The sequence below is a fragment of the Morone saxatilis genome, unplaced genomic scaffold (assembly GCF_004916995.1).
Source record: "Morone saxatilis isolate NCDOM2014 unplaced genomic scaffold, NCSU_SB_2.0 Contig20, whole genome shotgun sequence".
NCBI classification, from domain to species: Eukaryota; Metazoa; Chordata; class Actinopteri; family Moronidae; genus Morone; species Morone saxatilis.
Window position 1 is genome coordinate 6818744 of NW_023339763.1, and position 26152 is coordinate 6844895.

At 39.3% G+C, this 26152-nt stretch overlaps 1 protein-coding gene across 1 annotated transcript in view; it reads right to left on the reverse strand.

Annotated features, from left to right (window-relative positions):
• jade2 (jade family PHD finger 2) overlaps positions 1 to 26152 on the reverse strand; it is a 160775-nt gene that overhangs the window by 32658 nt on the left and 101965 nt on the right. Inside the window, 1 exon segment of the mRNA XM_035667182.1 lies at positions 2845 to 2962. Within this exon segment, the coding sequence (XP_035523075.1) occupies positions 2845 to 2962 (118 nt within the window).

The window sequence follows — 26152 nt, forward strand, 5'->3', positions numbered from 1 at the left end:
ATTATCATTATTATTATTATTTGTAACTTACCCAACGAATTTGTCGGTAATATTGGCTGAAAAACTTTTGGCAATGTTTTCAGTTACCTTTAGTGTCACAAAGACAGTTTGCGTGACCAGAAGGACAAAAAAAGAACAAACTGAGACAACTGATGGACTGACTGAAACAGAGTGTCGGATGAGACAACTAAAATAAAATAGAGGAGGGAGAAAAACAGGGAAAATATAACCCTTGGAGGACAATGCAAATGAGAGAAAAAGAAATGAAAAAAAAACAGATGGAGGAGAAAATAGATTAAAGAAGAGCATGAAGAGAAATGGAGAGTGGAAAATAAGAAAGAAAGATAAAAGAGGCAGAGAAAAGAGGTAGATACAAGGTGAGGGACACAACAAATCATTATAGCAGACAACCTCATCCTTCACTCTCTGCTGCTGCTCTCTCTCTCTCTCTCTCTCTTTCTCTCTCACACACATCACACACACACACACACACACACACAAACACACACATATACACACCAACTATCCTCTCTAATCTAGAGTGTGAATAGATATGGCTGTTTAGTGCCAGCAGCACAGCTCCCGGTACCTGATGGCAGCAATCTGCTGAGTCAGGAGCTTCGCACTGCATGTGTGTGTCTGTGTGTGCGTACCTTTGGTAGTGTGGGTGTGTTAGTGAGAGACACAGAGGGAGTTAGAGAGAGAGTGAAAGTGTCTGTAAGATTTAGTGGAGTGCATAGATGTGTGTGCAGCCTTCCTCGGGAATGATGAGCACTGCAAATTGAGCACTCTTAACTACACACGCAAACGCACACACACACACGCACGCACACACATCCACTTCACAACACAGCCACAGGGGCAGGCTGACAAGAGTTCACTATCATTACCATGCCAGCAAGACGTCACTGGTATTACCATGACAACAAGCTCTCACTGTGATCGCCATGACAGCTGCAGGTCACGACTACTAGAACTAATAGGCTTCTTTAACATTATATGAGAAAAATACAGGTCACTATCATTTTTTTAACAACCATACTTTACTATCATCTTCATAACTAGGGTTCACCATCGTCACCATAACAACAACAACAGCTTGGAAGTCTGGCAGCCAATGTGAAACTAAAAATCCGGGTGTGTTGTTCAACTTGGAGCTTTATTTTAATGATGAAGTTAAGAAGGTTGTTCACTTGTGCTTTATTCAGCTGATAACATATCTCCTAGATAGGCTTCTTTCTAACCACTGATGACCAAAAGGAAGTTGTTAATGTATAAAATTAGTTTGTGAATTATTTTGGAGTATTGTGATTATTAGGCTTTCCCCGCCACATGTATACCATTTGTACCATTTGAAGACTAAAGGCTGCATTGATCTGTAAAACACTGTTCTTATTTAATGTCCCATGAGGGCTTTATTGTGTGATGCAAACCTCTAGTTTGTTTGCAGCTGTAAGAGTTCAGTATGACGTTTGTTTTTATATATGAATAGCTTATTGACCTGAATTTGAAAGCATACCAGGAAGTTTTGATGCCGTCCTCTGATTGGCAGTTTTTTTTTCAGGTGAGAGCCTATAGCCTATATGTATGCTGCTGTTCATCTATATCAACTTAATGTGATCAAGGTCTAAGGACTGAAACATCATCAATAAAGTGATTACGAGTGATAGATTCTTTTTTTTCTAGACTCGACAGCTCCCTGTATTCTAATCTCAACCCTCAATGTTCACTAAAAAAAGAAAAAGACAGTATCATAATATCCCACCAGCTTTTGGTGCTCTACATCGGTTCCCTGTTTGTTTTTAGATTTTATTGCAAAATTTTAAGGCCCTTCACTTTCTGGCCTCAGGTTTCATTGCTAAGCTACTGAGCCCTTTTCCCCGTATACCAGAGCTTGGCTGACCAGACCCTAACCCCCTAACCCCCTAACCCGGATGCTCAGATACAATTTTACTAGATGTACTTAAGTCAAGATTGGTGTCAAAAGGTGAGGAGTCTAACCAAGAGACATTGACCCATCAGTGCTGTGACCTTAAAAAAGAAAAACATTATAAAAGCCACAGTAATTATTTTTAATTCTACTGTTCATATAACAATTAAGATTTCTTGTTTTAATTTTCATTGAATCTGTTTAGACATTGGTCTTATTATTTACAATACAATATAAGCGGCTAAATTTGTAAATAAAATTTTATGCATTATTATTATAACAACAAATTTCCACCACTCAAATGAGCACCATGATTTCTAGGTAAATGGATAAAACTGAGTCAATCTAGGGAGATAAAAGAAAAATGTAGTTGTTAAAAGAATAAATGCTAAAAATGTATTAGATTTAACCTGGTTGTCCCACTAAGATTACAAATCTCATTTTGAGCAGATTCCTAGAAAACACAGCTCAAGCTTCATCCTTACTGTTCTCCATCACAGAGCAGCTGCATGAAATGCATCAAGGTCAGTCATCTGTGTAGAGTGGATAGGAAATCGAGCTCCATTTACGTGGATGGTGTGCGCCACAATATCTGGCTGAACTATTATTCCAGTGTTCTTTGCTGTGCAGGTGTCAAGTGTGGCCTGCTGTGCAAAAATGATGACAGGCCATTTCCAAAACTGTCCACCCACTACACTCAGTCAACAAGGGTTTGGATGTAACCGTTATGCACTTGAGCTTTCCAAATTCTACCTTTTTTTTTTTGTTTTTTGGGTGGACAGAGTGTGTGTTGGCGGCCTTGGCTACAGTGCTAGAGTGGGTGAAAGGTAACAGGTTTTTACATTGGCGTGTTTAGATGACTGGAATTAGAAACATCACCACAGACACACACTTGTGTTTTCTCTCTTTCTTACCTCCAGCAATGTCCTCCTCCAATAGTTGTATCTGTAGGTCGAAGATCTTCTCCTGGAGGTCACACAGAGTGTGTTTCATTTACTCCCTTAGTGTCACCATGTAGCACAGGTTACGCACCTGAAACACAAGACATCATTGTTACAAATAACAGGGCAGAGGCTTGACTCGGGCAGCATGTTTCGTCTTGTCTCATCTCATCGTGATTTATTGCAGGGATGAACATAAACCTGACAGTGAGGTTAACAAAGGGATACACATTATTACCAAAAGACATGTGGATACAGACATTTTGCTCAGTCGTGTTGCTAAGTCATAAACAGCTTAGCAACAAATACGACACACACGGTTAGGACACTAACAATTGTAATCAATATGTTTATATCAAAAGTGCATCCAATCTGCGAGGGGCTGCTTGTACCAACAAGTTACACCAAAGTTGATTTTAAGGCACAGTTGCTGTTTTTTTAAGTCCGCTCACCGCAACCCCATTTCTAACAGTGTCAGGCAGCTGTTTTTAGGATAAAAAATAGCGAGAAACCCGGTGTACGCTACAAACCCACCACCAAACAGCGGACACATGAAGTTAGCAAGTTGCTGGTGAAGATATTTTTGTCAGAAGTTGGTGGCCAAACAAAGTTGAAAGGAAAAACAGAGTATATACTGGGGATAAATGCAACAATATATAACATTAGAGGTTTACGTGCATTCAGTAATGAAACAGTAGAGTCAAGAGGCGACTTCCTGTTTCCTGCCAATAAACTAGATCCCAGACTCTTCCTCCACGCAGACACACAACTCCAGCTGAGCCCTCCTGCTCCTCCATACTGCAAAATTACTATCATATGGCCCAATAAGGAGTATATGAGTGTGTATGTGAGTGGATGGAGAGCTGGGAGATCAATGTGTGAGTGTGCATGTTTATGTTAAGCACATATGGATGTTCAAAGAAAAGCTGCGGTTGTAAATGTGTGTGTTTTGCAATTTTGAATTGGCAACGCATGACAGCAAAGAAGACAGAGAGAGAATAAAACAAGTAAAGAGGCTGTGAATGAGACTAATAGAAAGAAAGAAATAGATAAATAGAGAGAGGGGTAGGGAAGGAGATAACTGAAGTCTGGTCTCCTGACAGCTGTAGGTTTTAAATGCTAACAAAATCATTTTATCTACAGATAAGACAGCAGCTACAGAGAGTAACTTAGCTGAGAATATGGACAGAAAAATCCAGGTTACTGCTGCAAAAGCCAGTGGAAGCTTTTGTAACTCTGGAGTTAGGATAGCAGAGGGGAAAAGAACCAAGAGCTTCTAAAAGAGAAAGCCATGACCAGGAAGAGTGCAAGTGTGTTATGAGTCCAGATAGTCTAAGTGAAGGAGTTGGGGACTGATGTCTCAATCAGGAAAAGTGATTGTTTAGATCTCATTCAATTACAGTAACTACACAGCAAAATAATGCAAGAGGTTCTTTTATTAGTGTATGCTTAAGGCTCGGTAAGTCGAAAAGATCTAGTTCCAATAGCTCGGACCATGTTAGAAGAAGGATGTTATTATACTGTAGTGTTTCCGAATGGCCACACTGGAAGACGGGGGGGGGAGGGGGGGGGACCTCTCTAACAGAGGAGCAAGCAATCTTCCCTGGAAGCCATTCATAGAAAATAGTTGTGTAAAGAATTGAAATAACAGATTGAGAGAGAAGTTCGAACCCTGCTTAAAACTTTCTCACCTCCACACGTCGCTGTGTGAAGTGTGGGTGATTGCCAGTCATGGAGGAGCCTGTTGCCAAAAAGAATTAAAAAAAAAAGTAATTTATATTCAATTAGAAATAATTATTTTAGTTTTAAATTTTATCCAACCGGCAAGCATAGTGCCGGCAAAGGATTCTAAAAAGACAAATTTGCAAGAGCATTTGCGACTACACCATCCTGCTGAGCACACTACGCTTACACCAAGAGTAGCGGCCCCTCAACTGCAACTGGTAGTGTCCCGCTTCTCCAGCACAAAATCATTGGGGATTTTGCCCAAACTAGTAAATATGAGAAGGAGAGTCCAAGATGGGAGTTGGCTGTGTCTAAATATCTCGCAAGGGACATGATGTCTTTTCACACTGTGGAAAGGGAGTCTTTGAAGGATTTGCTCAAAACCTTTGATGAGCAATACACGCTTCCTGGAAAGAAATACCGCCACAGCAGACCTGTACATTAAAGTCAGGGCTGATGTAAGTAAAGAGCTGGAGGCAGCGGATTTTATCATACTGCCTATGGACATGTGGTCTACTACCAACATGATTCCCTATATATGAGTGTCACAACACACTATGCCACAGAAAGTTGGGAGCTGCAAGTGAAATGTCTAGAAATGACATATGTTCCAGATGACCACACAGGCATGGCGCTAGCTGAAGAACTGAGAGAGCGTGCTCAGCAATGGGGGATCACGAAGGAAAAGGTGTCTTTTGTCACCACGGATAATGGACCCGGCATAACCTTAATGTGGCAGGGAATAATGCCATGAAGAAAGAGAAAGCCAACACCGTTTGAGCCTTTGGTGTTTGCGGCTCTATTAATGGAGCATTTGCACATAGTTGGCAGAGGCTTCGGGAAGTCCGCAAGGCCCAAGAGGATTATGACCTACCACTACATTCACTGATGACGGTAATATAAATAAAATTGAACATTGAACAACATTGATCTTATTTAAACAATGCATTTCTGATAGTTTAATGTTTTAATTGCAGAACCGCAATGGCCAATATGTGACATGAAGTTTCATCATTCCATGCAAATATGCATGTGTAAACCATATTTTCCACGTTAGACATAAACATGAAGGAAGGGATGGAGATTTGGATAGACTTATACTGATCTTTCAGTGCGTCTAAATAATGAGTCGAGGCATGCTATTGCTGCGTCATTATGAAGTCCATGGACTCTTACTTGGATTCCTCAGATAAAGTAACATAAAAATAGCAGCATTAGATTAATCCATCTCTGCATTGTGACAGTGCCAGTATGAACGATTAGAGTATTAGCCTATCTAATCATTGTGTGTGTGTTTGTTTATGTAAACAATTGTGCAACTCGCTTGGGAACGAAACAGAAATAGGTACAGTGCATCCTTGCACAAGCCCCAGCCATTAAAAGGGTTTTTGCTGGCGTTTCTTTCCCAAACTTGGCCTGGCAAGATGTCAGTGTCCATAAAATGACAAAAATCGCCCAAACTATCGGCCAAAAAAAACAACCATCGATGGCTGATATACTTGTCCAATTTCCTAACCCTAAGTCATATATATTAGAGGATGGGAGTACAACCTAAGCTAATCTTACTTTAGTGGCACAGGCTAATAGAGCTAATGTGGACTGAGTGCAAGAGAAACACACACACAGCACTTACTGTACAACTTGCAGCCTCACTGTTGTGTAAATGTTTTTACAACACTATGTACACCACAGTAAACCTTTATAGCTGTTTAATGTCCTCATAGGTGCTGTTGTATGTTGGGTTCAAAGCAAACACCTATGAACTATAAACTATAAAAGACACTGGTATTTATGTACGATCAACTCAGTTTTGTATTTATGTATAAAACATAGTGGGTTTTTTGGGGGAGTTGTGAGAAGATTTTCAGTTTGTGTATAGCTGTGGATATACCGCACCTAATATATAACACACAGTCATGACAAGAAAGTAACTGGAGAGAGAGGGAGGTAGGGAGAGAAACTAATTGGGTCCAAGCCAGAGCACTTGAATCCCAAACTAACAAGCCAGAAACTGGATCTCTGCCAACTGGATTTCTCTTACAACGGTAAATCAGTAATCATGTGTCTCTAACCACGTGTGTGTGTGTGTGTGTGTGGCAGCATCATGCGTGTGTGAGGCTGAAAATCTGCCATGGTGCTAATGGGACAAGATTGACCCTGTGTGTGTGTGTGTGTGTGTGTGTGTGTCAGGAAGTGCAAGATACAGAGACAGAAAAAGGAACAAGGGCTGTGTTAGTTTGCAATTGTAATATAGAGAAAGAACTGGTTAATTTGTTTACTTAAACAGTATATGTGTGTAGGTGTGTGTGTGTATAAGTGTGTGTGTGTGTGCGTGCAGTCCAGCAGGCTGACTGTTTATCTGTTGGTCTTGATGGATTCGTCAGCCTGGCCTATCTGACCCATTCCATCCCTGTTACAGCGCTGCAGATAAAAATAGCTGCTCAACTGGGACACAATGTGCAGAGCCTGGCTTTGATTAGGACACTCTGTGTGTGCGTGTGTGCGTGTGTGTGTCTGTGTGTACCGTTTTGAAAAACAACTACCTCTGCCTGGACACATGACAGGGGGAGTGGAGGGCAAGACGGGAGGTAAGGAGGAGGAAGAGCGATGAAAGAGGAGAGTAGTTCGCTGTAAAATAACTCTGTTGAACCTCTCTGCCTTTGTTTACTTTCTTTTTTCTCTCACTCTTTCCTCCCACATTTCACTGACTACCTCTCTTTCTTTCTCCTGCAAACTATACCAAAATATCAAGGCCAGCTGTCTTAAGTAGATAGCAGGAATGCAGCCCTTCTTGGTATCTTATTTCGGCAAATCTGAATAATGAATCTAAACCAATGTTTATTTTTGAGAAATAAAATAACAGGTTGCATTGGACATATGATTAATAATACATGAATTTTTAAATGTAAAAACAGTTATTTTAGCTTGTGGAAATTTACTTTAATATTTCACCAAATATAGTAAATGAATCTTCTGTTCAGTAACAATTTTCTACTTGACTTTTTCATAAACACGTGAAACTACATTGTTTTGGATTCGGTTTGTTAAAAAACACACAATGATTACACACCAACTATCCTCTCTAATCTAGAGTGTGGATAGATATGGCTGTTTGTGCCAGCGAAGCTCCGTATAGCCTGATGGCAGCAATCTGCTGAGTCAGGAGCTTCGCCATGCATGTTGTGTCTTTGTGTGTGCGTACCTTTGGTATGTGGTGGTTAGTGAGAGGGACACAGAAGGAGTTACGGAGGAGTGAAAGTGTCTTGTAAGATTTTAGTGGAGGCATAGAATGTGTGTGCAGTCCTTCTCTGGGGAATGAGAGCACTGCAATTTGGCCTCTTAAACGTACAAACGGCAAAACCCACACAACACCACGCACGCACACACATCCACTTCACAAACACAGCCCAGCGGGCAGGCTGACAAGGAGTTCACTAATCATAACCTGCCAGCAAGACGTCCACTGGTATTTTACCAGACAAAAAAGCTCTCGCACTGTGACGCCTGACAAGTCTGCAGGTCACGGACTACTAGAATAAATAGGCTCTTTAAACATTATATGAGAAACAATACATCACTATCATTTTTACACCATACTTACAATCATCTTCATAACTAGGGTTCACCATCTCACCATAACAAACAACAAAACCAGGTTGGAATCTGGCATCCAATGTGAAAACTAAAAATCCGGGTGTGTTGGTTCAAACTTGGAGCTTATTAATGATGAGTTAAGAAGGTGTACTTGTGCTTTATTCAGGCTGATAAAACATATCTCCTAGATAGGCTCTTTTCTAACCACTGATTGATCCAAAAGGAATTAATTATAAATTCAGTTGGATTATTTTGGAGTATTGTGTTAATTAGGGCTTTCCCCGCCACATGTATACCATTGTTACATTGAAAGACTAAAGGCGGCATTGATCTGTACATGTTTATTGTTTAAATGTCCCATGAGGGCTTTATTGTGTGATGCAAACTCTTAGTTTTGTTTGCAGCTGTAAGATTTCAGTTATGACGTTTGTTTTTATATGAATAGCTTATTGGGACCTGGAATTTGAATAGATAAGGAAGTTTTGATGCCGTTTCCCTGAATTGGCAGGTTTTTTTCAGGTGGAGGCCTATAGCCTATTATGTATGCTTTGCTTTCAATCTATATCACTTAAATGGTGATTCAAGGTCTAAGGACCTAAACATCATCAATTAAAGTGATTACGATGTGATAGATTCTTTTTTTTTCTAAGACTCGACAGCTCCCTGTTTCTAATCTCAACTCAATGTTCACTAAAAAAGAAAAAGCAGTTCATAATATCCCACCAAGCTTTTGGTGCTTACACGGTTCCTGTTGTTTTTAGATTTTATTGCAAAATTAAGGCCCTTCACTTTCTGGCTCAGGTTTCATTGCTAAGCTACTGAGGCCCTTTTCCCCGTATACCAGGAGCTTTGGCTGGACCAGACCCTAAACCCCCCTAAACCCCCTAAACCCGGAATGCTCAGATACAATTTACTAGATGTACTTAATCAAAATGGTGTTCCAAAAAAAGGTGAGGATCCTAAACCAAAGAGACATTGAACCCATCAAGTGCTGTGACTTTAAAAAAGGAAAAACATTATAAAAAGCCACAGTAATTTATTAAATTTTACTTTCATATTAACAATTAAGATTTCTTGTTTTAATTTCATTGAATTGTTTTAGGACATTGTTTATTATTTACAATTTACAAATAAATAAGCGGGCTAAATTTGTAAAAATAAAATTTATTGATTATTGATTATAACAACCAAATTTCCACCACTCAATATTGAGCACCATTATTTTCTAGGTAAAGGGATAAAAAACTGAGTCGATTCTAGGGAAATAAAGAAAAAATGTTAGTTGTTAAAAAATAAATGTAAAATGTATAGATTTAAAACCGGTTGTTCCCACTAAGATTACAAACTCATTTTTGAAAAGCAGATTCTAGAAAAAACACAGCTCAAAGCTTATCTACTGTTCTCGCATCACAGAGCAGCTCATGAAAATTGCATCAAGGTCCAAGTCACGTGTAGAGTGGGATAGGAAATCGAGCTCCATTTACCGTGGATGGTGTGCGCACAATATCGGCTGAACTACTTATTCCATGTCTTGCTTGAGGGTCAAGTGTGGCCTGCTGTGCAAAAATGCATTGACAGGCCATTTCCAAAAAACTGTCCACCCGACTACACTCAGTCAAACAAGGGTTTGGATGTAAACCGGATTATGCACTTGAGCTTTTCCAAATTCTACCTTTTTTTTTTTGTTTTTTGGGTGGACAGAGTGTGTGTTTTGGCGCTTGGCTACAGTCGCTAAGAGTGGGTGAAAGGGTAACAGGTTTACATTGCGTGTTTAGATGACTGGAATTAGAAACAATCACCACAAGAGCACACACTTGTGTTTTCTCTTCTTTCTTACTCCAGCATGTCCTCCTCCAATAGTTGTATTGTAGTGTCAAGATCTTTCCTGGAGGTCACACAGAGTTGTGGTTTCATTTTCTCCCTTCGTTCACCATGTTAGCACGGTATACGCACCTGAAACACCAAGACATCATTGTTTAACAAATAACAGCAGAGGCTTGACTCGGCGAGCATGTTGTCGTCTTGTCTCATCTTCATCGTTGTTTATGGCATGATGAAACATAAACCTGACAGTGGGTTACCAAAGGGAACCACATTATTACCAAAAAACCATCGTGGATTACAAAAGGACCCATTTTGCTCAGTCGTTTTTGGCTAAGTCATAAAACAGCTTAGCAACAAAATACGACACACACGGTTAGGGGGACACTAACAATTTGTTATCAATATGTTTATAATAAAGTGCCAATCCAAATCTGCGAAGGGGCTGCTTTTACCATACAAGTTACACCCAAAGTTGATTTTTTAAGGCACAGTTTTGCTGTTTTTTTAAGGTCCGCTCCACCGGCAACCCCATTTTTAAACAGTGTCAGGCAGCTGTTGTTTAGGATAAATAAGCGAAAAACCTGTGTACGTACAAACCCCATTCTCATCCATAACCAGTCGGGACCACATTTGGAAGTTAAGCAAGTTTGCTGGTTGAAGATAGTTTTTTGTCAGAAAGTTGGTGGCCAAAACAAAGTTTGAAAAGGGGGAAAAACAGAGTATATACTGGGGATAAATGCAACAATAATAAACATTAGAATGGTTTTACCGTGCATTTCAGTAATGATAACAGTAGAGTTCAAGAGGCACTTCCTGTTTTTTCCTGCCAATAAATCTAGATTCCCCATGACTTCTTTCCTCCACGCAGACCACACAACTCCAGCTTGAAAATGGCGCCCTCTGCCTCGCATCCATTACTTGCAAAATTACTTATCATATGGCCCAATAAGGAGTATATGAGTGTGTATGGTGAGTGGATGGAGAAGCTGGAAGATCAAGTGTGATTTGTTGCATGTTTATGTTTTTTTAAAAATGCCATATGGAATGTTCAAAGAAAAACTGCGGTTGTAAAGTGTGTGTGTTTTGCAATTTTGAATTGGGCAACGCATGACAAAGCAAAGAAGACAGAGAGAGAATAAAAACAAGTAAAGAGGCTGTGAATGGAGACTAATAAGAAAGAAAAGAATAGATAAATAGAGAGAGGGGTAGGGAGGAGATAACTGAAAGTCTGGTCTCCTGACAAAGCTGGTTAGGTTTTAAATGCTAACAAAAATCATTTTATCTACAGATAAGACAGAGCTACAGAGAGTTAAACTAGCTGAGAATAATGACAGAAAAATCCAAGTTACTGGCTGCAAAAAAGCCAGTGAAGCTTTTGTAAACTTCTGGATTAGGGGATAGCAGAGGGAAAAAGAAACCAAGAGTTCTTAAAGAAAGAAAGCCAGACCCATGAAGAGTGGCAAGTGTGTTATTGAGTCCAGATGAGTCTAAGTGAAGGAGTTGGACTTGATGTCTCAAATCAGGAAAAGTGTATTTTAGATCTCATCAATACAGTAACACACAGCAAAATAATGCAAAAAGAGGTTTTTATGAGTGTATGCTTTAAGGCTCGTATAAGTCGAAAGATCTATTCAAATAAGCATCGGACCATGTTAGAAAAAGGATGTTATTATACTTAGTGTTTCCGAATGGCCACACTGGAAGACGGGGGGGGGGGGGGATCCGACTCCTAACAGAATGAGCAAAGCAATCTTCCCTGGAAAGCCATCATAGAAAATAGTGTGTAAAAATTGAAATAAACAGGATTGAGAGAGAAGTTCGAACCAGCTTAAAACTTTTCTCACTCACACGTCCCGCTGTGTTGAAGTGTGGGTGATATGCCAGTCATGGAGGAGGCCTGTTGCAAAAAGAATTAAAAAAAAAGTAATTTATATTCAATTAGAAATAATTATTTTAGTTTTTAAAATTTTATCCAAAACCGGCAAGCATTTATGCCGGCAAAAAGGATTCTAAAAAGAACAAATTTGCTAAGAGCATTTGCGACTTACACCATCCTGCTGATGAACACTGACGCTTACACCAAGAAGTTGAGCGCCCTCAACTGCAACTGGTATGTGTCCCGCTTTCTTCCAGCACAATAATTCAATTGGATTTTGCGCAAAAAACTAGTTAAATATGAGGAAGGAGAAGTCAAGATGGGGAGTTGGCTGTGTCTAAATATCTCGCAAAAAGGGACATGATGTCCTTTTCACCACTGTGAAAGGAGTCTTTGAAGATTGCTCAAAACTGATGAGCAATACACGCTTCCTGGAAAAGAAATACCGGCCACAGCAGACCTGTACATTAAAGTCGAGGGCTGATGTAAGTAAAATGAGCTGGAGGCAGCGGATTTTTATCATACTGCTTATGTGAACAGATTGTGTCTTACTACCAACACATCCCTATATTATTGAAAGTGTCACCAACACACCTATCTCTCTCTCTCTCCTCTCTAACACACACACACACACACACACACACACACACAGGGCATGGTGCCCTCCTGCCAGACACCTGTTGATGTAATTAGTGGTTGATGACAGCCAGTACTCTGCTGACCGCTCTGTGTGTGTGACAGTGACCCACAGTGTGTGTTTGTGTGTTACAGTACTACAGAGATGGAGAATTTGGGTACTTTTCCATCCGAATATTGCACCATTTTCAACCACATTTTCAAAAGGTCAGCGACATAAATTATCTGCTGAAGTCCAACTGATACCATATTCTTGGCCCAACACACACACAAACATGATTTGGTTGATATTTTGTTTTGTGCATGAACACACATTTGAATATTTGAGAACTGCGTTTAAGTATTGTCATTAGGTTATGTACAAGTAACTTTATTACTGGAAATTCTAATAGGCCTTTTTCACCGTAACACATTTTGACTTGTCACAGTAGGAAAAACACAGGTATAAGTAATAACATTAACGATGTCACTGTAAGCCACAACAGTGTGACAGTGAGCCAGCATACATGATACTAGGAGGGATGAAACTGAAGCAGCTAAATGGAATTCAGCCACCATTAATGGTATTATGTGCACCTGGGTTTTCCTACTGTGCCATGTCAAAATGTCTTCAGTAACAAATAAAAGCTAAATATAAAATACAAGTAAGAGAAACTTGAACTTGCAATTATAAGTAAATTACTATTTCATTGCTGCGATACCCCAATAAAATGTATCTTTTCTAACCAATACTTGCTAATAATATTGATCCTGTTGATATACTGGTCAGGTTCTATAAACCTGATATAAACCTGATATGTAAAGGGTTTTCACATCACATTTGTGTTGCATCCATTAATTTTATTTCCTGTTCTCTTTCACTCTTTCCACCTCAATGCTTAAATATTTGTATTATTAATTTCTCTTTCTATTTCTTTCTATCTAGATAACTCAAGTTATTTAATGCACAATTTCAAAACACACAGAACAACAGGTTGGTGGAAACAGTTTTTAATGAGTATCTCTGTGTCTCTTTCCAATCAGAGGTGGTGTGTCGGTGAATTTGTGTATGCGCAACATGTCAGTCAAGTGTTTGTGTGACTGTGTGTGTGTCTGAGAAAGACAGTGTGCGTCCATGTGTGTGCTGCCCCGGGTGGAAAGGCAGGAGCTGCGTCAGAACTAATTCCCAAACTGATCTCTGAGATAGAGATAAACCCAGTGGGACCAAACAGGGAATGCATGTGTGTGTGGGTGTTTGTGTGTCTTTATTGTGTGTGTGTGTGTTTGTGTAAGTGTCTGTGACTAAAAATGGATTTCATGGTATTGACTTAAGTGATATGTGACGCACATGTGGTAAATTACTGTGAAGACATAACAGAGGGAGAGGGCGAGAAAGAGGTACACAAAAAATGGTGAGGCAGAAAAATGATACAAGATGGAAACAGTTATTTTAGTTATATATTAATTATACCAATTAGTTATATCACTCAGTCTGAGGAAGAAGAGTAGAAACCAGTCAAGAAACAAAGGAGATAACAGTCTCTTTCTTTCTTTACTTCTCCAACTAACTTCCAGCTCAGATCTATATTGACCTGACCCTTTCAGCTCCCAGCATATTGACTACAAACATGGGCTGCTTACTAATGAGCACCATTGACTGTTAGTTGGCCCTGAAATACACAGACACCACTGTGAGGAAGCAGCCAGCAAAAGATCAGGATTATTGATCTTTAATTGGCCCAATATCACCCCAAACCTAATATGGAGAGCCTGGGTTAATTACTAACAAGACAATCCCAACTGGAATAATTAAACTGGAGTGTGCACTTAAATGCAAACAGCTTGTTACAGAAGGAGCTCTGCTGTGATTACAAGTTTAAACAGTTAATCAATTTGTCACATGTTGCTCAAGTATGTTTCATCTGCTAGTTACACTGCTGGGATTGTCGGGTTCATTTACATAAGAGTGTGCTGCTATTCATCTGCGTCAATAATCATAAAGACAACTATAAAAAGGTTTATTTGTAGGTGCATTCAATCAAAGCAAATGCAAGCTGCAGTTCACACACACTGATAAAGTAATCACAATAAACACTAGGGCTGGATATCTGTCTCCTGATTTCATTTTATTTTGACTTTGATTCACAAAGTCAGAACTGATGGGTTTTGATACAGTTCAATTCAATTATGGATGATTTAGTTACATCAGATAAAGACCAATGTTGCATGAAGCTCTTCTTAGAATTTATCCTGTGAAGTTAAATTTCTTCTGCACTTGGTAAGTGAGCAACACTGTTGTTTACCTGAATATAAAATTGTGTCAATTGCACATTATAGGCTGAACTGTAAACACATTTTTCGTTTATAAAACTGCAGACGAAGAATTTATTTAGTTTTGCAAATGCAAAACACTAAAACATGACACATCTATATTTTTTAGGCCTTTGTACAAAAACTTTAAAGAATAACAGAAGACCAGTAACACTTGCAAAGGCACCATTAGTTTGTTTTTAAAAAATAAATGCCATCCCATATAGCCACAGATGGACTGTCAGTACAAGGTGCTTCACCCAGTGCAGTGTGTCCACTATCACTTTAAGCCCAGACAGGGCAGAAACTAAAATTCTACTGACTAATTAACTGAGTAGACATTTTACACACCATGCAGCTCTAACTGAATCATTCCCAACAAGTAACCACTGCCTACACAGAATATTAAGACCAAATGTAAACATGTTTAATCAGAAAAGGCTAAAAAGCAAAGTTATTTTAAGAATCATTCAAATAAAAAATGCAATCAATCAGATAATGTATTTTTTATCCTGTGTATATTTAGGGTGTTGGACCCACAGATATGAAGTTAAAAACAGCTAAAGAGCCACCTACTTCCCTCAAGAGCTGGTGGTTACTAAAACAGAGCTAACATTTGACTTCGCCAGGTGGCTATAAACACGACTCAAAAAGATATTATAAATAAGATATTGTTGATATATCAACCTAAAAAGTGTTAAATGTTCAGGTTTTGTTTTGTATTTGATTGTTTCCCCTTCCCCCAAGTGGCCAAAAAGTCAGTTAATGCAGGTTGAAAGGATGAAATGACCTGACCATGAAATGTAGTTACGACATGCTTCATACAGAAAGGCAAACCCTGTATGTGTGTATGTCTTTAGACTTTTCTTAGACTCTCCTAGGCATTCAGAAATATATTTAATTTTGACTTGTGGTCAGCACAATTTGTCCACAAGACATTGCTTGATACTGGTAATTAACTGAAGAGAACATTTCTTAAAAAAAAAAAGTCCAATATATCTTGTAAAATGTGATTCTCTTTCACAGTCCACACTCAAAAGTACAACACCCCAGTGACCTGCACCGTCAAAGCGAAAAGGACTGTGCAACACATCATAAATCCTTTTCATGATCCTACAGGGACAGTTAGATAACTCCCACACCTAGCATCCTCATCTGTCACAACATTACAAATTTATGAGAGAAAATAAAAACCTGTCTGAGAGACGTAAATTTGGTGAATCTAGTGCCGCCGCCTCAGAGCCAGAAAAGAAAGTGTAGTTTATGGTTGTCAAATATCTCAACCATGAAACATGTTTAGAAACACACTAAACAAATCATGTTTTAATCATGGTGGGTGGACGAACATACACCCCAGACATGTAAAGCTACTGATCCTGTATTGATGCCATATTATGCAGTCTTGTGGTGAAGAAGCAACTAACTACTAATCAGGATTATTGATCTGCTTCAGCAGTTTATGGTTGATATCCTAATACAAAGTAAGAGCCAATTACTCATAAGAAGACACCAACAAGGGACTGACTGATCAATATATCACTGGCCAGTTTTTAGTCAGTATCAAACCTATGTTGTTTATTATTATAATATATATTCATATTTTCAAAAGTTGAAATCTCAGTTTATTTTAAATAAGAGCTTAAAAGACCACTATTGGTACCGCTATAATTATATTACAGTGTCAATTAAATTAAAGGTTCAATCTCTTGGCAGGGAATGAATATAATATTCATAGGTATGTTTTCATTAGTGTATAATCACCTGAAAATAAGCGTTTTTATCTTTAGCGGATGCTCTTCTACAGAGTCTGCCATGTTAAACTGCCATGTTTCTACAGTAGCACAAATTAGACACACCAAACACTGACTCTAGATGGGACCTTTGGCGGTTTTTGTGAGTTTAGCAGCCACAGTAGTTGCTCCTACACACTTGGGCGGTGAGCTGTATTCACTTGGTGGCGATATGCAACTTCACTGCTAGATGCCTTTAAATGCTACACAATGGTCCATTAAAAGAAGAATCAGTAAATAACAATATCCACTTACCAGCACCTCTAAAGCAAGTTGTGGGTTTTTTTGGAAGGGTTATTGGGTTATGGGCCAGACTACTTCTTGGTTTGGAGCAGTGACATCCTCCAGAATGTTGAACTATTTCTTTAAAATAGGATATATGAATAATTTATGTCTAACAAGACCCTTAAAATACTTTTATTTTGCAAGGCTGAATTAAGTGGATATCAGACAGCTGCAGCTCATTCAAAAGACAGCACAGGAGCAGAACGCATTACTCCAGTTCTCAAATTGCTGCTTTGGCCATCTGTGTGTCAAAGGATTGATTTTAAAATACTATTACTTGTTTATGACACACAAAATGGTTTAGGACCAGAATATATCTCTGATCTGCTACTGTGCTACAGACCATCCAGACCCCTCTGGTCCTCTAGGCCTGGATTGTTTATAGTTCTGAGGGTTAAAATAAAACATGGTGAAGCAGCCTTTAGATTTATGCAAAACATATCTGGATCAAACTATAGTGAGGTCTGCTCTCCACTCTGCCACTCTTTTAAATCAAAGCTAAAGACCTCTTCTGTCCACAGCAATTCATTTTTTTCTTCTTTTCTTCTAACTTTAGTGTTGTCTCAGGCCATATGTAAAGCTCTTTGAAACGTCTTTGTGTTTAAAAGGTGCTATACAAATAAGCTTGCCATTACTTGCTTTGCCTTGCCAAATCCTCTACAAGTCCCTGCAACATAAACAGACTGTATAAAATACTGTGGGCTGAAATAATAGCAGCCATAAAAGCAAATCTTGGCAGCAGGAGCACAAATATCCGTGTTGTGAATCGTAAAGACCTTCAGATAATATCAGCTACCTGGAGGATAAAGTAGCTTGGTGTGAATTTGTTACCTTCCCTCTGTAGTGCCCTTCAGAGGACCCTAAAACAGTTGGTGACTCGATTTAACCCACTGAAGCTGTCAGAGCACAGAGCAATAACACTGCTCACAGTGGGGAACGTCGGCCAATGTGCATTATCTTGGTACTTTAACTACTGGTCACGACCCAAAATTGATCATGTAAGGCGAGTGAGTGGGTGCCCACAAGATAAGAGCAGCAATATCTGGATTCAATAAGCCTGAATGTAAGGGTGATATTAAATTTCAACCTCGATTCCTGTGCACAGAAAGACTTCCTTTTTTTTTTGCTGCTTTTGTATTTTTACTCTACATTGTCTAGAAAGAAATTATTCTTGTATTTATTTCAACCCTGCTTCTGCTGCTGGAAATACAAAATATATCACTTCCTATGTGCCTGTAGAGAAAAGAAGTATTTATTTTGAAATTGTTTTTTCACAGCTTGAGAAGAGAAAATACAACAAAATTTCCTCATACACAAATTGATTGTTGACAATCAGGAGTGTCTTTTGCACTGTTAACTGACAGTGAGAAAGAGGGCAACTCAAGGCCTACATTTATATGCAACAGATAAACAGTTCCAGTTTTTCTGTGCCTTGGTTTTCTGTAATATCTGCTGCATCTCAGTTTCTGAGGGGAGCTTTTTCCACAGTATATCTTGTGTGTTTTCGAGATTTAGAGAAAAAAGAGTGTTTCCTATAGTGTATAGTATCTGTATCTAAGTATATCAGTTTTGGAACAGGCTTTTGACATCCTCACCTAATCCCCCAGCAGTTCAAATGCAATTTTGAACCAATAGCTGCACTTAAAGGCTTCGTGCACCTGCAAGATGTCACTGAAACGATTTAAGCCACAACAACTCTGTTCAATTTGTTTGCCGCACCGACTGTCAGCATCTCTACCCGTATAGCGATGATTTGACTTGAACTATCAGTAGAGACTTAAATTATGTGGTGGGTCTGTTATGATGTTTCACCAGCAGCACGTTTTTTTTATTGGACCTGAAGCTAAAGGCGAGAATGACTTTGAATCTTGGGTTGATAAAAGTTTAAAAACGATGGATGGATAACTCATGAATAGCACATGAGAAAGTTTGAATAGGAAAAGACAAACTGGCTTCAAGTCAGGTATATTAACAACAGTCCTGCTGTAGACAACTATGGCGTTAGTTTCGATTTATACTGCATCAGTTATCATCGCTAAATCGCAATGTAAGTGTTGAGGCCATATTAGTGTGATGTTGCACATATACTGTATATAACTGGAGTTTTTGCAGTATTTATGTTTATTTAAATGGTATAATGGTATAAATAGTGCTTTCCAAAGCTCTTTACAAATTTGCCTCCCATTTACAAACACACACACCATTGGCAGTGAGCTACCATGCAAGGTGCTGGCCTATCTATCGATCACAGATGTTGTAGCTCCACTTGGTATTTCCGTAGCTCCGATGTGTAGTACATTTTTAAGGAGGTGGACGTCAGTTATGTGTAGCCTACAATGTAGATTTGGCTGCTATGTGAGTTGGCAAAGTTTTTGTTTTGGGATATTTTCTTGATTTTTTTTAATACTTATGTTTTTTGTCTATTTTACACCCATGCCAATAAAACAAACTGAATTGAAATTGAAAATTGAATTGAACTGATATTAGACACGAGTAGAGAAAATGACTAAACATGAGGGAAAAATGAATGACAAGCTGTGTGGCTCGTTCATTGAGATCTTCAGCTTGTCAAATGACAAGACATAAATAGGAGTGAGGTACGAAAGGATTAAAGGTACTTGAAAGATACAAAGTGAATCAGGGACAGAAGGATTGAAGCTGGAGGAAAGGAAAGACTGCAGGACTTGGAGGAAAGAAGAAACGACAGAAGGAGCTAACAAAGGAAGGAGAGAAGGAAGGAAAGAAAAGAAAGTGGGTCAGACAGGCAGACAGTGGAGGCTGCTGCAGCTGGATACGGCAGACTGAAGCTTTGTGATACCCTCCCTGATGTGCAGCATACACAGCCTTCAGACACACACACACAAACATATACATACACTACAATCAAGCACACACCCTGAAGTCTATCACTTCCTCACGCACACAAACTACATGATTTATTAGCTCCTGCTACTCAAGTCACTGACAGTGTAGCCACGCCCATCTGGGATCCATAGCAACATCATTTCCAATCAGAGCTTTTGGCTGTGTGTCTGTGTGTCATTTCCTCACACTTCTAAACACATCACTCTGTGTTCTTCATATAGCTTTCTTTATCTTTGTATGTGTGCAAACTTTCTTTTCACTTTTCACAGTTTTGCTTTGATGTTTAAGTGTGTATGCACATCTAAGATTACATATATGTCTCCAGGAGTGTACACACATATTGTATACACACACTGACATGCCTGCTGGAGGAGTATGGGGAGGGAGTCTGGAGTTCTGCCAAAGCAATAAACTCTAAATAAACCGTGTGACACCAACACTCTGCTCCTCTTTCTCCTTTCATTCCTATGCAATCAAATACTCCTCTTCTTTTTCCATGTGCAATTTCTTCCATACTCTTCTCCCCCAATCTACACCCATCCTCTCTTTGCTCTGCTGTCTCTTCCTCCTCCCTTCCAGCTTGCACCCCTTCATCCAGCTGCCTACTACCCAGCTCCTCTACCTTTCCCCTGTCTTTTATCCTCCTCCCTCCTCCCTTCCTTCAGGTTCCTCATGCACAGTCCACATAGAGATAAAGGGGAAACGAGAGAAATGGAAGGAGGAAAATAGAGAGAACAACAAACAGGCACACACTCACATGCACAGTATAATTAAAATGAGAGGAAAGCGTGTACACACCACACTATGTCTAATAGCAAATATGTAAAGATCAAATCCTGGTTATGAAAACCTTATTACTCCAAAGCCCTCGTCTCCATTGGATTGAGGTTTTTATTGGACAAACTGTTTCATGTCAGCAAACAAAACAGGATTTGGGGAGGGATTAAATTGTCTCCAAAATCTCACTTGACAATGTATCCAGACAGCATGGATCGCCTGTCTTGCATGCAGCATGCATAAGCCCTGACAGGATTAAAGAAGAGACTGATCTGAGCTTTTGGAAATTCCTAGCCCTCCTTGTCACAGTTCCTTAAGGAATCCCTAGTACTGCACAACATAAATATAGTCTTCTCCTGGTGGCCAGCAGCACATTGCTCACAATTACTGTGTTTTTTTGGTGTTATTACCAGGTTAGATTGGCCGGAAATCTGCTGAACTGCTTTATGGCACAGGGTAGGAAATATTTTTAAGCCTCATACCACACAATTTGGGAAATTCTCTACTTATTTTGCTCTCTGAATTGTATAAACTGTGGGTCTGAAATAAAGTGAAATGAATTGACTCCATTACTATTATCACTACTGCACTATACATTGAATATTCAATTTTGACTGATCATATATATACTATATATATATACTATATACTATATATATATATATATATATATTAAAGACACAAATACCAGTTGGATAGACAGTTTACTGACTTTAAAGGCAGCACTGTATCTCACAATTTTACACATCTGGTCACACTTTCATACATCTTCTGATTTCTTTTGGTGTGAATAATTAAAATCATATCAAGCTGAATGTTTGTAAATGCACACAGGCCTAGGGGAAGCTATTACATATTCAAATAGTTGTAGGACAGATGCAGGACAGACTTTACAGTCTTTTGCACTGTACAGAAATGGAGAAGAGAGGATGGTGACATTTCAACAGTGGGTAATACTGGATACAGCACTAATGAACAGAAGTGGTGGTGCTACCACCAGAGAGGTTTCACACTATTTGGCAGGTAAAGTACAGTGGTTCTTCTCCATCCACCACTTCTCGGGAGGGGAAGTCAGGGAGGAAGTAATTCAGACTCAAATCACACTCAGCAGCAGGAAAAGGGCTTCACACAGCAAGGAGCAAAGCCTAATTGGCTATGTTTTATTGCCCGGCTAGCCAGGGGTAAGTGGAGGTCTGAGGAATGTGTTTGCAGATGCTACAGGGTGCTCAGCAGGGAAGCCTTATTCCATAATAGTTTGAGAGGCTGGCTGGGACAAAATTATAACATGTGGGGACGTCAACAAAACTGCGTTCAGAGCTTTACAGTGAAGCTCAGTTAGGGAAGTGATGGAATTGTTTTTGCGCTAACAGGGTGGGCCCAGCTGACGGTAATCTTTGAAACCTCCCAATTAGTTTCAATTTATTGTAATCTGGATTTACAGACTGAGGACAAGCTGCTGAAACAGAGCAGGGTGGATACTGTATGCTGGCAGCTAGTTTGGTCTAATCTGACCATAAAAGCAAGTTAAGCAGGTGATGATAATAAAACCAATCTGTTTACATCAGTATTGATGTTTGCTTCCTTTAGCATCAGACCATCTCTGCCCTCCTAAAACCAGATTAGAATCCTCCTTACATCATTAATAAACCTAAAGTAGCTTTCTTTCAATTTAAGCTACTAATGTTCAAACTACAAGAACGATCTTTTTTATTCATATGAAGTAACATTGTCAATTAATTATCAAGGGGTTGTTGAGTTATTTAATTTATTCAAGCTAAATTAAACCTGTTTTAGGTCCCTGTTATGCTTTGATTGGTAATATTGAACCCTTGGGACTTCCCTGATAGGGTGAGCAAACAAAAAGAGACCGAAATTGCCAATCAGACATCAAAACTGACTTTAACTCCAGGTTTTATTAGTCTGTGACATGAAACAAGGACTGAATCAAACCAAATGTCAAAGAAGGCTGGTAGTCTGCAGCAAGAGTAATAAGAGCTCACTCACTCACAAAAATAAAAGCAAAACATGCTAAACTAGGCCAATGGAAACCACCACGTCTTACTTTATGCATTTATACTGACAAAAAAAAGACTAGTGAAACTAAAAATCTGGTCTGTTGCACACAGTGTCATTGTAATCTGTCACCTTCATCTAACTGCAATGGCACCCTGACAAAAAATGCTCTTAATATAAATACCATAAACCGTCATATAAAAACTTGTTTTTGCAGCATTAAAGAACTGCAAATAAACACCCGTCTCTAATAAATGCCTGGTCAAGAGCCTGTTTACATTGCAGGTCATAAAACTGCCCACAAAACTACTAAAATGTGCCTGAAGCAGCCACGATAACATCAGTGAAGTATGTCGCCAATGTAATTTAGGTCTTTCATATTTAAACTGGACACAGTTAACTATAATTGTAAACAATAAATTTGTGCCTGTTATTAAGAGAACTTTGTTTATAGCATCTTGGTTTTGAAAAACAGTCTTCTTTTGGTTACGAGATCTAACAGGGTTATCTATGGTTGATTCCATGGCTGAAAGAAATGAAGTATTAGACTATTATTAGACATTTTACTATACAAATGGCCAAATGTAAACTATAAACTCTGGATGTCCAGATCTAATAAATTCTGTTCCCTTCCTTTGTAACACCGCTTGTCCTTATTGGAAATTGTGCGTTCACTATAAGCTTTGTGAGAGAAGTGGTTTCTTTGTGTAGCATGTAAAAAAAATAATACAAAAAAATCAAAACAAAATGATTCAAAATAATATTACAAACACAGACACATCCACACACACACACACACACACATACACACACACACACACACACCAAGTGTAAAATGTGAAATAGCAGTAAACTTAAATAAATCAATATGTCTGGCAGGTACATTTTTAGACAAAAGCTTTTGGATTCCTCTGCTCCAGTGGAACTCTTGTTTTCTCTGACTGTAAGCCAATGTAATCGAAACCAAATCTGATTGGCTGCCTGCTGAGTTGATCTATACTAAATGGAGCACCGAAACTTCTACAAAATTTTCTTTTGGTTTCTCTGCTGTCTGTGTGGTTAACAACACATTTGGATTTGAAGACGAAGGGTTGTGTGCTTCAAAATGACCTGATCTTGTACGTATGAATGCAGTTGTACTTAAGCATTGACTGTGTATGGTCAATTAATAAATATTAATCCTCCCAGCTGTTAATAGCCAAATATCCAAAAGACCCAAGAAACAGGACAAGATGTGTTGTTGCGGTGAGGAACCTGATGGCTTCTTATGTTAGCATCAGACAAGCAACTGCTCTTGTTTTCTCAGAACATTTACAGAGTCTATTTGTCTTCTGTCCTTGTGACTTTTGTTTGAAAGTTGTACTTGAGCCATTACATGTCTTGTTGAATGAGTCACATAAAACTGAGAAGCAGTACAGTAAGATCCGTTCTGACTGTTAATTATAATGATTTTTTGCATGTTTCACTACTAGCAGATGGATATCCAAGTTATTGACTGCCAACATTACAAGAGGCCAATGTGCATACAGCAAAATGCTAATACGATACAAAAAGCATGAACACCGCTCACAATCTTTCAATTTGATGCTCAAGTCAAATTAAAACCTAAAGCTCCAAAGTGATTTCCTCAAAGGCTTCACGCTTAAACTTTCACATAAACCTGTGCAGTAGCTATAAATCTTATATATAGGATTGAAAAAAACGTTCTACATGACGCTATCTGAGATGAATGCATTGACAGGCTCTCAGAGGACGTTATTAAATTGGACCTTAGAGGGCGGCGCTTACCATCAAGCCTTGCGAAGTGAGATTTTACGGATGAGTTGTGGCAGTGTGTCGGCTGGTACTGTCTGAGAGACCCTACTGTAAAATATTAAAGGCCCGGGTCAACTGGGGGGCCCTCATATTGCTCTCATTACTTATTGACGCACCCCTATCTGTGTGTAGTTCAGCTAGTGAGCCTGTAGAAGTGTGTGAGTGTGTTGTGTGGGGCAGAGCGGAGATGCTTGACTCGCCAGTGCACAAAAGTACACACACACACACACTGATGCATTCAAACAGCCAGAAATAGACTCAAATGGGAACCTTAAATGCACACAATTATTGACACGGTGCCATAGTCACATACAATAGTTAAGTGTGTGTATCTGTGTCCTGTGTACAGTGTATGGATGTATTACTAGGCCTGTGTGCATGTGTGTCAAGGTTGCATGTTATAAGCAAGGTAGCTTATCAGTGTTTGCCAATGTGAGCATTCAATTTCATGCATATGCATGTTTGCACAAGTGCATTTTCATGCATGATTACTGTATAACATGATATGTGTGTCAAATGTGTATACACAGGGATGTCTCATGCATTTATCACTACATGTCTGAGGGCACATATGCTCAGTGCCAGGTGGTGTGTGTGTGTTTGTGTGTGCTGCCATGCTGCTCCTATTGTCTTACGAAACTGATGTGAATTTAAGATTTAACTTCCAGTGAATTATTTATCCGAGCAACAGCCCTGGCACCTGCACTGGCCAAAGGCCTGAAAACATATAACACACACACACCTGACATGTATGTATACACACACACACACACACACACACACACACACATGCAACAACACACAGAATTATACAGCCGAAGCAGCTATAAATATTTATCCCTCTTACTCCTCATATTTATTTCATCCAGCAGAGCTCATCAGGGGGGCAGTGGGGTGGTGAGGAAATCCAGAGAGAAAAAGAGGAAGAAAGCAGGAGGTGATGGAGAGAGAAACAGACAGACAGGTGGGTGGATGTATGAAGAAAGTGAAGCAGGTAGGACAAAGGACAAAGATGCTAACAAGTTAAGAGAACATAAAAAGAGGTTAGAGGGAGAGTGATAGGGGGTGAGCAGAGAGTTGAAGTCACTTGTTACTATCGAGCAGTCTAAAAAACAGCCATTGAGGTACACAATTGAAGCCGGCCTATCACGCTACTTAGCGGGGATAAAAGGCTGCGTGGACTGGCCTGGCGCTCTGACTGAAAAGACCGGCCACTGGGTTGCGGCAGCCAGGCGGGGAAATGTCACGGAAAAATCACTCTGACTCTAAAAATAAAAGTAAAAAAGGAGTCTGAGTCAGAAAGCAGAGGCTGCTTCCTCAAGAGTTGAAGAAAAAGTTTCATGTTGCACTTTAAGAGTCCTGTACTGTTACATAATGCATATTCCAGCAATACGTAAATGTCTCCGAGCAGAAGGGGAGGGTATCAGAAACAGTACATTTCTTAGGATTCTAAGACTCACCCATGAAGTCAAACAGTTGAACTATGTGGCTGCTCAAAGCAGAAGAAACTCATGTTTTATGCTGTTTTTTACACAAACACAAATCTATTTAAACATGTGTATTTACCCACAATGCAACTATACTGCTGACAGTAAGGTCGGAGATTTAGGTATGTTATGTTAGTAGCGGCTAGCCTTGAGCTGCTAGCATCAAGCACAGATGAGGAGTGGGCTACAGAGGTCTGGTAACCTCCGTTTTTTTTAACACTTCAGACCCAATTGGCGCTGACTCAAGTGACATCACTTGAGGTAATTTTTAGATTTTCCCGCAGCTCCTTCTGGAGCCACATTTG